This window comes from Phocoena sinus, chromosome 7 (assembly GCF_008692025.1).
Source record: "Phocoena sinus isolate mPhoSin1 chromosome 7, mPhoSin1.pri, whole genome shotgun sequence".
In the NCBI taxonomy this organism is placed as follows: domain Eukaryota; kingdom Metazoa; phylum Chordata; class Mammalia; order Artiodactyla; family Phocoenidae; genus Phocoena; species Phocoena sinus.
The window spans coordinates 55,267,962-55,285,893 of record NC_045769.1 but is presented as its reverse complement, the minus strand read 5'-3'; the positions used below and the strand labels follow the sequence as shown (position 1 = coordinate 55,285,893).

Here is a 17,932-nt window from a genome sequence, read left to right as displayed (position 1 = left end):
TACTTGGAAATCCTATAAGCAAACATAATACCAACTATAAAAAGATTGTCATAGTCTTTAGCAATGATAGCCTAACAATTATTCTAAAGAGCAAACACCATAGAAATAGATTTTTCCCCACTTGAAGAAAAAAACTAAGGATTGAAAACTAGGAGAAAGTATTACAATAGCATCTGGCCAAAAAAACATTAAAGTGTCAATAGCATAAAATTCTCTCTCTCATTCTAACTGAATTGTAGACGCAGTAGAAAATGTTGGGTCAAGAAAAGGAACACAAAGTTTCAGGTGCCAGTTGTAATTAATCTTCAATTTATCATTGATATGATGTAAGAAAAGTATACTGGCGAATATCAGGCTTAGATGAATTCTGAGAAAGATTCGGAACACCAGACATTTTAAATGTCCAACTCATAAAAGCAGCTGTACCTCTAGGTGGTGCCACCTCCTCAACCTCCTCTATGCGAGGTGGTTCCTCTGGGATCTCTTCTTCTGGAATAGGCTCTTCAGGCTCCTCAAACACTTTAAAAAGATGATTATTTTGTAAATTATTTTTATAATTCATTTGAATATTAGACTAAAATGATACATCTGAAAACTGAGGTTGTCTTATCAGCATAGTTAACTCAGCCTTCTAAGTGCATGTGAAAACTCACTCATCCTTGGAAAAGGTCTTACTATGTCTTCAAAATATGTTAGGCCCTTCACAGAATTTTAGAACTGGAAAGGACTTCAGAAAGAATTTAGTTTAAATTATTATTTTTAATGGAGGTGGATTTTTTTGAAGTCAAACATTCACTTAGGGGTAGAAGTCAGATTTTCTGCACCAGTTACTTAGGCTTAACTGGAACTTCTCCTGGAGAAGCTAATCCCACAACTGCCCACCAAGTCACCTGATGAAAAATTTCCCATGGCAAATATGGTTTCCCTTCAAAGATTCTCATTAAAGTAAAACAAACAAAACAAACAAGGAAACAAACAGCCTAAGCATGTAAGAAGAGAGATTTGATCGGTTTTAGTTTGCCTTTCCAGTTTCTACTAGGTAAAGAATAATTTCTTTTACAGTGTGAATACATTTATTTTCTGGAGTGAAATGTGCATTTACCTCCTGAAAATATTACACAAAAATAAGACAATGATGCTTTTGAAAATGCTGTTTTCTTAGAAAGTCATCTACCTTCAACTGGTGGAACTTCCTCTTCTTTAGGAACAATGATTCGTCTTTCTTCCACTTTCTTAGGCACCTCAGGAACTTAAAAGATATTGATTGTTTTAGGTGCTCAAAATGCAGGAACCAAGAGGAGTACATAAAGACCAAGTTCCCCGTTTTTCAACACAAGAGAGTTAATAACAGAATGCACATGCACCAGATGAAACATTGACATTTCATAGCATCAGTTAATGAGACAAAAATAAGAGGTTTGTGGTTTAAGATAAAGGGTCCATTAAAGAGACATTCTATCTTTTACTGCTGGAGCCTCTACTTTTTTAGGGAGAGCAATGGGTACTTCAGGGACTGGTTTCTTAGGTACTTCAGGCTCTTTAAAGATATATAAGTTTAGTATTTTTATTTTGTAGGAACAACATACATAGACAAATCAACATAAACTACACAAACACAAAGTAGAAGAACTGACACAGCACAAACACGGATGCAGCAGAGCCCCAACTAACGACTACACACAGACCACACAATGCAAACGTCTATATGGAACATCCCTAAGTGAAGAGCATCACAGTTCAACATCGGGGAAGCAAACACACCCCTGTTGGGAGTGATGTACCTTTGGCAGGAGGAGCCACTGCTTTCTTAAGACCAGGAGGAGGCACCTTCTTTTCTGGATCAGGCTTCTTAGGCACCACGGGCACTTTCAAGATATTATTTTATTTTGTAAGTTCATTTCACAGACACAGAGATAATGGACACCACGATAATGTAAGTTATGTTAACAAATACTGGGAAATGGGACATTTTGGCTTTTACACGTGAAGAAAGAAATGGCAGTGTCTAATTCGCTTGGGAATAGCAGTACCTGTGGCAGGAGGAGCCTCCTCTTTCTTGGGAGTGATCACTTTCTTCTCTGGCACCTTCTTCTTAACCTCAGGCACTTTAAAGACATCATTCCATGATAAGAATTTATTGTGAGGGACAAAAAAGAGAGAACACAGGAAGTCCACAGAGAAAGACCAACATGCAACAGTTGCTCAGGGTAGGGACCTAATGCAAGTCAGGAGCCCAAGTGTGACGATATAATTAGGTTTTGTGGAGGAAGGGATCAGCAACCTATTTGAATACCAGAGGACAGATGCTGTCATTTCATCCACTTAAATTTCACTAGAAATTAATTAAATCATTACCTAAAAAATATTTCTGAATTCCTGAAATCCAATAAAGGATCGGCTTTACTGTTTCACTGCTTATAAGACTATTTAACCTAGTGGAGAGGTCATGCTTATTTTAAGTAGTGATGTCATAAACTTTTGCAGAAAGTATTATTGAGCTTTAAGGCATAAATATATTACGTCCTGTACTATGAACTGATTGAATATGATAAATCTGGATACTATTCATTCAGTGATAGAGTACTTTTATATATCTTAATTTTATCCTCACAATAATATCTGAGCCTGCTAGAACTGACATTAGTATCCCCATTTTATAGGAGAGGAACTTTAGGCTCAGATCAGTTAAAGGACTTGCTCAGGCTAACACAGCAAGATACAAATTCAAGGCTAAAATCAAAACCTGCTGGGCTACCATCTGTATGTATGTATCAGAAGACATAAGCTCTTATGCAATGCTTTCATAAATACATTAATCTTTCTTTTACCTTTTCATCCTGATGTTATAAAGGCACTTAATATACATGGTTGAAGGATGACATTTAGGAAGATTTGTTCATCATATTTTTCAGGTATTTTTTGTGTAGATAATTCAGCCTTGTAAAATATCTATATGAAAATTATTATGCTTAATAAAATTATAGGGAATTGGATAGAATTTTGGGGGCAGTTTTGGGACAATACTTCCTTCCATCTTCGCTCTTGAATACTGCTTTGCAGCCAATAAAAAGTGGATATCAGTGTTCCTGAACATTTTTAGAAATTAATGTGACTATCTAGTTTACAAACATAAATTTTCCTAAATCCCAGTTCAACTATAATTTTTCTGGTGAACGTATGGATGAAGAATGTGTATTCACTTTGGGGAGGTGTACCTTTGGGTGGTGGAGGTTCCACTTTTTTAGGAGCTGGAACAGGGACTTTCTTCTCTGGTACAGGTTTCTTTGGCACTTCAGGCACTTAAAAACATTCATTTTAAGACATTAAAAATCACATGTACAGCACTGTATATGTAACAAAAAGACACATGAGAATAAGGCCACAAACAACTAAATAACATTTCATATCATAAAATTTGAAAAGACATTCAGACGATTTACAATAAATAGACACATAAGACAGACACAAAACAATAAGAGCACACGTCCGGAATGTTTTCTAAGATTTAGATGGTAGAAGACACAGAGAGTAAAGCAACATAGATAAAATTAGAGATGAACAAAAAAGATGGAAAGGCAGAATTCAACACAAAAGAGGCCTGATGACTTCAAGAAGAACTGCTATACCTCGTGCAGGTACTGGCACCTTAGCTTTAATTTCTGGAGGAACTGCCTCTTCTTCAGGTACAAATTCTTCCTCCCCACGAGGAATTTCCTCTTCTTCAGGAGCAACTTCCTCTTCCTCTGATAGAATTTCCTCTTCCTCTGGTGGAACTTCCTCTTCCTCTGGTGGAAATTCCTCTTCCTCAGGTGGAACTTCCTCTTCTTCAGGTGGAATTTCCTCTTCTGCTGGTGGAACTTCCTCTTCCTCAGGTAGAACTTCCTCTTCAAGAACAATTTCTTCTTCAAATACAACTTTCTCTTCCCGAAGTAGAGCTACAGGAACTGGAACTGGCTCACGTTTCTTTGGCACTTTAAAGATATTTTTCAATAGGACAAGCATCACTTTTATGTACAATATTCAAAACAGTGGGACAACATGAAAAGCAAATATTCTGTGATCATAAAGCATCAACTGTCACCAACATAAGTAATTATAATTAGTGAGGCTGTATAATGCCGGTTAGTTTTCCTTTTTTGCCTTGGTTTTGTTCGAGATTAATGTACCTTTGGGTGATGGAGCTTCCACTTTTTTCGGAACAGGTGTTGGCTCCTTTTCTTCTGTGATGACCTTCTTGGGCACCACTGGCACTTTAAAGATATTATTTGTCTTTAAGAATGTGCTCTTTTACATGTCTTAGAGCAATAGACATAAAAAGGAATCATGAAATATCTGACTTTTATATTTCTAACAAGATAGACACTTGTTTAAAACATGTAATGTTATAAGGGAATTTGTATGTGAATATATGTAAATGTAAGGTTTTTTCCCATGGACTTTAAATGATGAAGTGACGTACCTTTTGCAGATGGAGCCTCTACTTTCTTAGGAGCAGGAACCAGCACCTTCTTCTCAGGCACAGGCTTCTTGGGCACTTCTGGCACTTTAAAGAAATGATTTAGAGAAACATTTTACACAACCTAAAATTTTGAGTCTAGGTGTAGTTTCAAAAAGATTAAGGTCATAAGAGTATGACCAAGTTACTTCAAGAAGCATTTTACCTTTAAAATAAAATTTTTTCTTTTCCATAAAGGAATACTAAAGCGTTGCATCCCCAAAGAGCACGTAATTGAACCATTTAATTTTTTACTCATATGCAAAGTTGAAATTTAAAAAATTTTATGACATTGCAAGTTCATGTACCTTTGGCAGGTGGAGCTTCCACCTTTTCAGGAACCGGTACTGGCACTTTCTCCTCTGGTACAGGTTTCTTGGGTACTTCGGGAACTTTAAAGATATCAAATAGGGTTAGTGTCAAATTTTTCACCCATAGAGAAGACTCTAGCAATTTTAGGCCTTATTGAAGCATCATAGATATTCTAACACTTTCACTTTAAGAATGAAAATAATAATTATAACAGCCACAAAACAAAGGCCAGAAAATGCACAAAAATTAAGATTAAAAAACACTGAAAAAACATAGACTGATAAAGACAACACACAATGTCTGGTAAATGATGATTTTGTCCATTTTTGGTATTACAATTAGAATTTGCTTTACTCTAAGAACTTTCCACTAAAGAGGAGGAACCAAGCATGAAGCACCAGCATGCTTTTTTGAAGGTAAAATTTCAGAGATGAATACACAATAAACTGCTCCAGTAACCAGCTTGTCTTGGCATTGATATTGTTAATATCATCATGGTGGAAAGAACTGATACGGCTCACCAAGTTACACTATCAATGCATGGGTAAATTATTACACTATTCCACTGATGGATTACAAAGAGATGTACCTTTAGCTGGTGGAGCCTTCTCTTTCTTAGGAATGGGCACAGGAACCTTCTCCTCTGGCTTCTTAGGAATCTCAGGCACTTTAAAGATATTGTTTACTGATAAGTTCTTACTACCAGTAACAACACATCCACACAAAGGATAGTTAACAAACAACAGGACAGTTTCAAAGAATAGACAGTAACACACACAAGGTTCTGAATTCAGGATAATTAGCTATTTATATGCAGATGAAGTCTTTTATATGCTCATGATAAGAGTGGTGGTGTACCTTTTGCTGGTGGGGCTTCCTTCTTTTTGGGAACAGGAACAGGTTTCTTCTCTTCTGGAACAGGTTTCTTGGGTACCTCAGGCACTTTAAAGATATTATGAAGAATTTTGGAAATGTCACAGAAAAGATATAAAATGTGAAAAGCAACTACAGAAATCATACTTCAGCATCTTAAAGTGTCTTTTTCTAAAATAAGCAGAATTGGTCATCAGTGCTAATAAATCCCAGAATCTGACCAAATTGGATACAAAAGATGCTGCTGCTTATCCCTTGGCAGGAGACATAATCTACCTTTGATGGGTACCACTGGTACCACTTCTTCAGTTATGAGTTCTTCTTTTTCATGAATGTACTCTTCTTCTTCAAAATATTCCTCTACTTGGGTTACAGCTTCCTCTTCAAAGGCAATCTCTTCTGGTTGTCTTTTAGGTACTTCAGGCACTTTAAAGATATTATCTTTAGGTTGGATATTTTCCAATTATTCAATAAGATTAAGACACGTTAGGAACATAGCCATTTGTAATAGAAGAAGGAATAGGCTTTATCTTTCCCACAGAACTTTACACATAGAACTGAACATGAATTTCATACCAAAAAAGACAAACAACACATTAAAAAGAGTGAATATAGGTACCTCTAACAGGTGCTGCTACTTCTTTTTTAGGAACAGGTACTTTTTCTTCTGTGACAACCCTCTTGGGCTTCATGGGCACTTAAAACATTAAGTATAAGGAAATTTTATTGTCAGAAACAGGGTACCCAGTGAATGCTTGCTTTATTGTATTTTAAGGAAATAGAGTAACGCTGCAAGTGCCTCTCATATAAGAGATATGTGATTGTTCATTCATAAGAAACTTCAGATTCTCCATGGAAAGGATTCTGAACCTTACTGGAATAAAAACATACAAAAGTACTCAAGGAGGTCTGAGGTAGCAGAGACCAAGTGTGAAATGATGTTTAGTGTTTGGGTATCTCTGCTTGTAGGAAACATCCTTTACTGAAAAGCTAAATTTACTTCTGGATACGTATACTTTCTGAAATTGCAGTGAAGTTACTTAATAGTAAAAAGCAGGGAAAAATGGTTAGACATTGAGTTAACTCTTTTTTTCAATCTTCAAAATGACTTTAGGATCAATAATCAGGTATTAAACTGTGGTGAATACTGTTATATCATCACATCAATTTAGATAAGTCAGGAATGTGCCAAATGGTCACCGATTTTAAATCCAAACATTCTATCTTATATGTATTGTAGCCATGTGTTAGGACACAGCCACTGTATAAGAAGCTATGGATATATTTTGAAATAACTTCGAAATAACTTTTCCTTTTAAGATAACATTATCTTTTTAATCCTGTATTTACAGATTTTTACATCCAACATCCACCTAACTATTAATATAAAAGACACAAAACAATGAAGAAAAAAAAAAAGCAAAACACAGCTGCTTTAGTTTTAAAAGAGACATTATAAAAGACCACAATCGAGGAAGGAAATTATACCTTTATCAGCTGGTTCAGTCACCTGCTCTTTTTCACGTTTGGTAATTGAAATGTGTATTTTTTCCTCAACAACTTTCTTTGCTTCTTCAGGCACTTTAAAGATATTAATTATTAGAGACCATTAAAACCAACCACACGAATATGTAAATAAAAATACATGAAATGCCGAGAAATGTAAGAATCGGCACCAAACAATATATTCAGTAAAGACAAAGAACATCAGACAAGGTAGTAAGACACGTTTATAGAACATAAGTAAAAAAGATGTTTTTGGTAGTTATTACGCTGCCATGTACCTTTGGGCGGTGGAGGTTTGAGTTTCTTAGGAATGGGCACTGGTACTTTTTCTTCAGGGACCGCTTTCTTCGGCACTTTAAAACATCAATATTAACAGATTTAAAAACCTGAATCAAACTTCTTAAGAGTAGTAAGAAGAAAAAAAGAATATGATGTACAACATAATGACCCCAAACACACACACGATTGGTACTCTGCCACTTCAACATGGATTTATACTTGGACAGACATGTAGGGACCACAGGTCTCATGACTGATAATGTTTTTCTCACTCTACCTTTAGCTGGTGGGATCTTTGGTTTTGTGGGAACCGGTTCTTCCTGGACAGGCTTTACTGGGGTGGGCTTCTCAGGCTCTTTAAAAATATATACAGGGTATCTAATGTTAGACATTTTTGTTAGAACATATTTCTTCAATGGATACGAAGAATTAAAACAATATATCTTATCTACAGCATAGGCATAGACTCTAGAGGTGAGTGAGAATCAGAGATCCGAGTAGAATAAGGTGTATAAGACCTAAAAAAGCTTTTATTGCTATTTCTTCCTTGCTATTTACTTCAGTTAGGTAATTGTGACTCCCTTTTACATATTATATTATCATTTCACTTCAGGTAGACAAAATCATGGTTAAACTCCTCTCCACATAATATTGTTTTTTAATTCTATTTGTAAAACTACATAGAACATTCTCAAAGTTAGGCTGTGAAACATCAAAAATAGAATAAGTGAAATAATATTGCTTCATTTTGAAATTCCAATAGAAACTTATTCCTACAGATTTGATCTTCACAAAGATAAAACCCAATGGCTTGTGTTGGCTTTCTCTGTGTTTACTTTTGAAGCAGTCTTTGTGAAGTTTGGATGATGGGAACCCCGAGGGTAGGGTGTTTTCTCAATAGCCTATTATGTTTGATAATAACAAGGTTCAGGATGAGAGATGTTGAGAAATTTGTGGTCATGTATTAGAATGATCAAGGGCACTTGAAGATAGACTCTTGACCTTTTGGAGAAAGAAACGTAATGACATTTTCTTATAAGCAAAAAGGAGAGGAAATAGATTATGCCCAGAACCAAACTCTAACACAACTTTACGATTTATAGAGATTTTTTTTTCTAGAAGTTATCCAAGAAAAAAAAAATTCTGAATTTGCCAAACAAAACAAAGTTCTTTCCAAATTTCTTTGGGCATTCAAAATTTTATCCTGTCTATGGATTTTACTCATATTTAATGTGGTTTCAGGTTTGCAGATCTGCTCATACCTGTGACATATTCTTCATGTTCTTTATACTCTTCGTAATGTTCGAATTCATGCTCCTCATACTCTTCATATTGATCATATTCTTCTGTTGGTTCATACTCCTCAAATTCTTTATAATCATGTTCTTCATATTCCTCTTCCCATTGTACTGAAACAGTTTCTTTTTCCTGGGTGTAAGCCCATTCTTTCTCTGCTGTTACAGTTACTTCTGGAATAATATTGACAACAGGTGCATTTTACTTGAAGCCCATTTAGGGACCATAGTGACAATGTGCTGTGATCTCATTCCTTGCTGATGGTCTCATGCACTGGTTATGGGAGAGCCTGACTGTCCTTTGCTGGCCAAGGTATTACAGAGTGTACATTTGCTATTTATAATTTCAAATGTTAGATTCCCTGCCTTTAGGCAACAATAAGCCAATAAAGAATGAGAGTCAAATTAGAAACTAACAGGCAAAGAGCTGTGTAGGTTCATGCTTCATTTTATTATCTAGTCAAAGCACAATATACCTTTAGCTGCTGGAGGTTCTCTTTTTGGAACTTCAATGGATACCTTTTGTTCTTTGACAGCTCTTTTCCTGAGTTCAGTCACTTTAAAAAGAATAATTATTAAAAGTGAATTGCAAGATTCAGAATAACATGTGTTAAGAGAACTTGTGTGTGCAATCCAAGGACAAAGAGGACAAAGATGACCATAACCATGCTCGTTGTTTAAATTTTTCATTTAAGTGGTAAGAAAAATCAATAGACTTGGAAATAAACATGTTCTAATATATATATAAATACTTTTTTCTAAGCTACTTAATACTTAAAAGACATTGAATAACTTTAAGAAGATCAAGTAGTATTTATAAAAGAAATAAAAAAGACAACTAGACAGTATAAACAATGACTATCAAACAAGCATTAGACAGAAGGTTGCATCACATGAATAGTTTCTTCACTTTAATTCTAAGGTGTTTTCATAAGCTCTACTGGCACAATGTAGAAAATTGAGGATTTAAAAAATTTAAATTTCATCAAATGTTGCCACACAAAACAAGCATTTCTGCAAAGGAGTTTAGTATATAGACAAAGAACCATTAGAAGATAAATTCGTTTTAAGGGAAAGTATCTACACGTTTGTATGGAGTTTCATTTTTGTTTTTGTTTTTTTTTTTGAGAAGAAAAGACAGAATATTTTCTGGTATCAGAAATATTTAGTTTTGAGATGATACGGAATAGCATATGCATATTACTTACTTTGTAATACATATTTAAATTATTTTCTCTAAGGATCCCAATTCCACTAGGTTAGTTATACCTATAAGCTTATTTTGATACCTAAAGGCTTATTTTGATTTTTGGAAAAGTTGGTATACCTTTTACTGGTGGCTCCTCCTCTTTTCTAGGCTTGAGTTTTGGAACTTTTTCTTCTGGAACAGCTCTCTTGGGTTCCTCAGGCACTTTAAAGACAGATTTCACTTTAAAGAACTGTTTTCCTCATTCAAACAACAAAAAGGTAGTTGTATAGTAGTAACTCAAACATAAAAGACTTGATATTTTCACGATTTCAAACATAAAACAACTATAACAATGACAACAAAACCCCAACACCCATAACTAGTGTATTTGGTAAAGAGAATAGGGTAGGTACAATATTCTGTGTATTGAAAGGCCCCATGTACCTCTTGGTCTTGGAGGCTCCACTTTTTTAGTTACAGCAACGTGAACTTTTTCTTCCTGGGCAATTTGCATGTGCCTCTCAGTCACTTGAAAGATAATTTTAGGATTACGGAGTTATATTACTTAAAGTGGAATTTAAAAAAATGTATTAGCCAGAAAGTATTGTGATTTTAGAGTATAACAATTTTACAAGGTACGCACAAATGAACTTCACAACAAGTAATAGTCCACCATAGACAAGGCAATAATATATCCTTGCGGCCAACATACACCAATAACCTCCATACAGAAGGGGTGACCCAAGGACAGCAGTGAGAGGACGAGAAAGACAAGACATGTTTCTAGTTGTTGTGCTGGGGGGTTTCGTTTACCTTTGGTGGGAGGAGGTTCTTCTATCTTAGCCACTTTGGGAGGAGCCCTTTTTTCAGGAACTGGTTTCTTTGGCTCTTCTGGCACTTAAAAGACATTGCACAACACGATCAGACATACAAATGTGAAAAACACTAAACATAGGCACACTTATTTTCTTGTTAATGTCATAAAAATTTGAAGAATGTATCAATTTAAGATTTAAAAAGACAGGTATTATTCAAGAATAAAGGAAAGCCCAATATACCTTTGGCTGGTGGCACCTTTTCCTTTTTGGGAACTGCAGCAGGAATTTTCTTTTCTGGCACAATTTTCTTAGGTACTTCAGGAACTTTAGAAATATTAGGTTTAAGAATATTAGCTTACAGGAGAAGTGTAATTTTGGGGCAAAGAACTCACTTTATGAGAAGATCACACATTTACACAAACATTAATGTCTATAGTCAGTAAAAATGTTTACACGTATATGCTGACAAAACTGAGGCAGTTATTCAAACTAAAGGCATTATTATAGCTATTAAGACAAATGGTATCCCATTGCTTCGAGAGAGAATTGTACCTTTAGCTGGTGGAGGCTCCTCTATTTTAGCAGGAGTTTTCGGTTTGGGTACAATTTTCTTCTTAGGCACTTGAAAAGATTATAAAATACATTTGTGGAAATGTCCAGATTTCTTTTTAATGAAAATTTAAGGAATATTTTTATTACACATGATATTTATCAACATTTTCAATACAGACAAAAAATTAACTACAAGAGGACATTAAGAATGGGACAAGCCAAACACATATGGGGCTAGAATTAATCTAAGAGTTGGTCTACCTTCGGCTGGTTCAGCGTCCACTTTCTCAGAAATAAAGTGCAGCTCTTCTTCTACAACATATTCCTCAGGCTCTTCCATCACTTTAAAGATATCAATTTCAAAGAAGACAGGTTGTAGTGTTTTTCATGTTTAATTTTAGCTGTACTTTATTATGTCAAAAAGTAAGTAAAATAGTAAAAGTTTAACACTTTCCAACTCCCTGATTGTTCTCATTTAAAATACCCAAAGAAGAAGATTTTAATCAAAGCATATGCCTTAATAAAGAGCATAGAAAATAAGTTTCAGTAAGTATAACATAAAGATAACAATGCTTGTATTCACAGGAAGAACAGGACAAGTGCAAGATGTAAAAACAATCCTAGCGGCTAAGTTAACAAGAACACAGGAATTTGAAGACAAGTTTCAAAAATATACTTGAGGAATCATAAGTAGGTCCATAAGAAAGAAAGGAAAGACCTGTATTACATATGAAAAACCTACTGAGGACTTGGAAACAAGACTTTTCCCCCAAGTTTTGCGAGAGTAGCTATGGTGGACGAGGAAAGAGCCTTCCTATGATTTTTGAGTCTGGGTATAAGATTAATTATAGAAGAGGACGATCTAGTTACAAACACCAGGAGTAAACTTAACAGGCTACCCATCTTTCCCCTAAATCTTTGGGCTTAATGGAAACATAAGAATATCATAAAATGTCTTTCCTTTTAATCAGAGTCTATAGTACTAAAAGAAATTTATAATGTATAAAAAACTGAAATTATATTCATGCAATGAGAACTTTCCTTGTGTACATGTTATGGTTTCCCAAACATTTCTAGAAGGGATAGGACCCTCTTTGAATGCATCAGATTCCTGGCTTATGCCCATCTTGGCCTTTCCCAGGAAGCACAACAGAACTGGTGAGCTTCCTCTAGGGAGTCAAGTCTTGCTCTGTTCTAAGCCATTCCATTAAGACTGCACATCTGGATTTCACATGGACTTTTCTTCCAAGTGGAGAAGAGGTGGGGCCCCTTTTATTAGCCAGAGATACACTCAAGGGCATCTGCCTGTACAATTCTATTCATCTTTTCATTGGGAAGACAGTTAATTTACTGAGACACTTACGGATTAATCTTTAAAGCAGAGCTACATTAAAACTTTCTTAGTAAAGTTCTTTCAGATATATAGCTTTAGCCAGAATGCTGAGCTTTAGCAGTAAACCCAGGGGTGTCTTAATTCATTAAAAGGGTATCCCAACATTGAAATAAAGCTCGTTGTTCAATCCTAAGCTATAGAGAACTAGCTTTATAGGTATGTGAACATCTGAAGAACAAATTGATCTAATGAAAGATATTACACGATTGTTTTCTCCATACATGGAATGTTGGAAAGCCCTCCGTGTTCAGTGCTTCACTCTCAAACCTGGCCTTGACTTCTGGAACGTAATAATGTATATAATTTCTTATTCATTTAAAATCTGTGAGTCAGGACACATTAGTGAGTTGTGCTATCAACACCGCTATTTGTTACCCATGTTTTAGACATTAGACTACCAAGGTGAAGATTATGGCAGTCCACCATACTGAAACCAAGTCCCATCTACTGAAAGGATAAATGTGTATGGAGATACTTGCACCATTAGTTACCTATAAATATGAAGGCTTGTTTCCTACAGAGTCAAGTTAGAGGGAATGGACAAGAAATACTTTGGATGTTTAATTAATGCTCCTGAGTCTTGTGTTTCGATCAAAAGATACATCAAATAAGACCAGTAGACATTCACTGAATTTTTGTCACTTTCATTAATCTGATAAATAATCTGTGAAGGAAAACAGCTCATCAAGACGCCAGGTCACCACTAGCTTATCTGCATTATTTACCTTCATAATCTGTAACCTCCACTTCTTCCTCCTCTCTTTCCTCTTCTCTATAAACGGAAACACATACTCTTTCCTCTTCTTCTGAATAACTCCATTCCTCCTCTGCGGATACTTTAAAAGATAAGATATACTTGAAATTCAGCCCGAATAGCCCATTGAAGTACTGATTATAACCGTGTGTTCCCTATAGATGGGTAATGTTCTTCTATCTGCTTAGGGGGTGGTTTCACACTGCTTCTTCATTGCAAGAAGGAGAGAGCTGAGTTCAGGTGAGGGGACAGTACAGCGCAAGACTGAGAAGAATATTCAGATTATGCCCAAATGAGGCCACTTTCACAATTACCACATGTTCAGCATCTCACTCACCCTCTTACAATGATTCAGGACCAATGTAGACACAAAACATTCAGTCTCAGAGGCTACAACAGACACTGATAAGAACAACTTCTAAAGTAAACTATGTGGTAAGAAGAAAAGACTTGGAGGAAACACATGCAAACTCATTTCTCCCCTCACTTCCGATTATATACCTTCGTGCTGCACGACCTCCACTCCTTGAGAAACTGCAACGGATGGTTTTTCTTCACCAACAAATCTTTTTTCTTCTACGACAGTTCTCTTAGAAACTTCAGCTTTAAGAAAGGATTAAAGTTGAAGCTTAAAAATCAAGAATCTTAACAATTTTCTCTCCCTAAAGTTTGGGGAAGATTTGCACAGTACACCACTTTCACTAGCAAATTACATAACTTATCACGAGTATATACACACAAAAATTCTTTCCAAGAGAGACAAAGGGTCAGTACAAGAAGACACCAGATAGGAAAAAGAATCCACCAGCTAAAAGACTTTTGTCAGAGGCTTGAGACAAATCCTACCTCGGGGAGGAGGGGCTTTCTTAGCAGCAAGAACTGGCACGGGAACTTTCTCCTCAGGGACAGGTTTCTTAGGCAGAGCTGGTACTTTAAAAACATTGTGTACTTTTAGAACTTCAGTGTTACCTCATCGAAGACCATCACAAAACTCAGATACACACTCACGATGCACATATATCACAAGACTAACAAAATCATTGTTTGCCTAGGAACATAATATTATAAAGATGGTTCTTGGAAAGACGGAGAGACAATACCTTTCGGTGGTGGAACTTCTTCCTCTTTCCAAGGAACAGGTCTTTTTTCTTCGGGAACTTTCTTCTTTGGTACTTCTGGCACTTAAAGGATAGTATTTGATTTTAAAATTCTCAGGAAGGCAAAGTAAATGAGCAACATAGAACTTGCAGGCCCATTAAAGAGGATATGCAATTAAAGAAGCTTGAAGGGAAGACAAGGTTATTTTGTGGAGATGGGATGAGGTTACCTGCTGGTGGTGGAGATTCCTCCCTTTCAGTGATGATGATTATTTTTTCTTCTGCAACAACCCTCTTCTGTACTTCAGGAACTTGAAAAGACATTAACTTTTAGAGTTAACTTTATATTTTCCAAAGTAGCTAATGGACAGTTATTTTGTAAGAAAGTAGGTAGGTGGACAGACAGTTTTGTTGAATTCTTACACCATAAAACATTCATTTTGAATGAAACAAACTAAATTAGATAATTAAACACAGAAATGTTTTATACTCAAGACATGAAAACAGGGCTTTCTTACTAAGCAAGTCATTGTACCTTTAGCTGGTGGAGCTTCCTTTTTCTTTGCAACAGGAACAGGAATCTTTTCTTCAGGGACAGGTTTCCTGAGCACCTCTGGGACTTAAAGTTTTTAAAATAGAATGTTAGTTCAGCCACATGTCACTTTTATGAATGGATATAGGCACACACAAACAAATCTTTACGTAGTTTACTAATGTTATAGGTTTTCTATGCATTGGCAAAATAATGCACAAAATTAAACTATAGTTTTCTTAAGGTCACATGTGGTAAATGTCCCAAGTAATGTTACAGAGGCATTTAGGCGATTAAAAATGAGTTATATACACAGAAGGATGTGCACAGAATTCATTCTTTCTTTATATATTGGTATGCTTTTGATAAAAACAAATTAGTTCAACATTGTAAAGCAATTATACTCCAATAAAAATACCAAATTAGTAATTATATAAACAATATAGAGTGTGGATATAGTATATAGAAAAATTCCTTTACTCTTTGTATTGAGAGTGGAATCCATGACAACAATGGGTATACTTTATCTAAGACTATCTTAGACTAAGATCTCATTAGAATGGTTGCATCTATATCATTATTTTTTTTATATTTCTCTTCTGAATTTTTTTTTTTTTTTTTTGGTGCACCTGTAGTGTCTATAAAACTCAGGAAACACTCTTTTGCTAGGGTAGCCCTCTCAGTATGACATCTGTGTGTCAGTGACTTTGGGGAGTTCTGTGTGCAAAATTTTGTGGGTATGTATATATGTGCTTTTCTCTAAGAGGCTCCATAGTTTTCAATAGGGTCTATGACCCAAAGAAGGTTTACAATGGGTTTAATTTACCTATTCTAAGTGTTGATGGTGTTGAATTTTTAAGTGGCTTATGTAGTTCTAACAGCATGCATTATCGGTAATTTTTTCCATTTTAAATAAGATATTGGCAATTTTTTTGAACATCTGCACCTCTACACTTGCATTTGTAATATCTTGATGTAATTATACAGATACACATTGATACATGTATATATTACGTTATGTATACATGGGGTGTTTATACATACATGTTACTAAGTGCATTTATTTTCATGCATAAATGAGACATGCCTCTGAGTCTCCTCCAGGAGTGACCAAGAGGCTTTGGTATTAGTACTGGTTTTAGTAATATAACCTTTTCATTATAATCATATTTTATTTTCATATAATCATTATATTTTAATGATTAGATAATCAGAAATCATTCTTAAAAATCATTTGGTTAAAAAAAAGACCCTAAAGAAATAAAAACTCTCATTTGAAAAGATACGTGCACCCCAGTGTTTATAGCAGCATTATTTACAATTGCCAAGATATAGAAGCAACCTAAGTGTCCATCAACAGACGAATGGATAAAGAAGTTGTGGTATATATTTACAATGGAATACTACTCAGCCATAAAGAAGAATGAAGTGCTGCCATTTGCAAACACATGGATGGACTTGGAGGGTATTATGCTAAATGAAATAAGTCAGAGAGCGACAAGTACTGTATAATATCACTTACATGTACAATCTAAAAAATACAACAAACTAGTGAACATAACAAAAAAGAAGCATACTCACAGATATAGAGAACAAGTTAGTGGTTACCAGTGGGGAGAGGTAAGTGGGGAGGAGCAGTAGGGGATTAAGAGGTACAAACTATTAGGTATAAAATAAGCTACAAGGATATATTGTACAACAGAATACAGTCAATATTCTATAATAACTATAAATGGAGTATAACCTTTAAAAATTGTAAATCACTATATTGTACACCTGTAAGTTATATAATATTGTGCAACAAATGTACTTCAATTAAAAAAAAAAGAATAAAAGAAAAAGACCCAGAATTCTGAAACAGCCAAGAGTTTGAGAAAGAGAGAAGCAGATTTGATTAAGGAAGAAAATGGAAACACTGAGAAATCAGGCAAAAGAGAACACTTCTTAAAATGTATGAGCCTGCTTTCTCCTAAGCTGGATGATACTGGATCTCTCTATAACTGACCAGATGTGTGCAGTTTGTTACTTCATTGCCTCTATAAAGTAGTGTCTTTTATCACTAAAACCACCAAAACCAACCAAATCCAAAAAATTAAAGCAAGAATTAGCACATTTGAATCCAAACATCCCTATATGAAAGGTCCCTTGACTCACTAATTAGATAATTGCAACATTTATGGCAAATGTCAACGTTCAGTTAATATCTCAAGAAACATGGTGAAAGTAAATGCCAAAAGTTGATGTTTCCAACTATTTAAGGGTAGGCATTATTGACTTTTCAGAAGAGTGGCAGTTCCCAGAAGCACTGTGTACATCTTTACCTCATTAACATTCAGTTCTGCCAAACACTCTCCTGTTAGTCTTTGTATCTTGTCATAACTCATGAAAGTATTTTTTTTATTATTAAGAAAAAGTCACATAGTTGAGGGCTGAAAGAGTTTTTCCTAGAAACATGCCCTGTAGAAAATGAGTTTCACAAATATTTCTTCTTTCTCTAGGAGAGGGAAGATATTAAAAATTTAAGACAGCAGTTTGATATAGTTACTTTTGAAAAATAACTTCTTTTAATGTTCAGTATCACAAATAACATATGTGGAGTGTAGCCCTGGAAGCTGACAAATAAATGAAAAACACAAGGGGCATGTAAAAGACACAAAATAGACAGCAGAGTAAGTACGAAGACTGTATAGAACAAAGCACTGGCATTTGGGGCAAAGGGTCAGCCTGTGATCAGTTCTGGTGTACCTTTGTGGGGAGCGGCAGGTTCCTTCTTAGGCACAGGAACTGGCTTTTTCTCCTCTGGTACAGGTTTCTTGGGAACTTCAGGAACTTTAAAG

The 17,932-nt window shown here is 35.2% G+C and overlaps 1 protein-coding gene across 1 annotated transcript in view; it reads right to left on the bottom strand.

The window, feature by feature from the left end:
• The window catches only part of TTN (titin), a 281,733-nt gene that overhangs the window by 141,796 nt on the left and 122,005 nt on the right, over positions 1 to 17,932 (bottom strand). Inside the window, 29 exon segments of the mRNA XM_032637061.1 lie at positions 427 to 519; positions 1,175 to 1,249; positions 2,031 to 2,105; positions 3,627 to 3,971; positions 4,167 to 4,250; positions 4,460 to 4,543; positions 4,804 to 4,887; positions 5,397 to 5,474; positions 5,666 to 5,749; positions 5,957 to 6,106; positions 6,300 to 6,377; positions 7,169 to 7,261; positions 7,465 to 7,539; positions 7,743 to 7,820; positions 8,728 to 8,934; positions 9,237 to 9,317; positions 10,088 to 10,171; positions 10,394 to 10,477; positions 10,763 to 10,846; positions 11,008 to 11,091; positions 11,320 to 11,388; positions 11,581 to 11,661; positions 13,438 to 13,548; positions 13,968 to 14,069; positions 14,313 to 14,396; positions 14,567 to 14,647; positions 14,794 to 14,874; positions 15,099 to 15,182; positions 17,841 to 17,924. Of these exon segments, the coding sequence (XP_032492952.1) occupies positions 427 to 519; positions 1,175 to 1,249; positions 2,031 to 2,105; positions 3,627 to 3,971; positions 4,167 to 4,250; positions 4,460 to 4,543; positions 4,804 to 4,887; positions 5,397 to 5,474; positions 5,666 to 5,749; positions 5,957 to 6,106; positions 6,300 to 6,377; positions 7,169 to 7,261; positions 7,465 to 7,539; positions 7,743 to 7,820; positions 8,728 to 8,934; positions 9,237 to 9,317; positions 10,088 to 10,171; positions 10,394 to 10,477; positions 10,763 to 10,846; positions 11,008 to 11,091; positions 11,320 to 11,388; positions 11,581 to 11,661; positions 13,438 to 13,548; positions 13,968 to 14,069; positions 14,313 to 14,396; positions 14,567 to 14,647; positions 14,794 to 14,874; positions 15,099 to 15,182; positions 17,841 to 17,924 (2,877 nt within the window).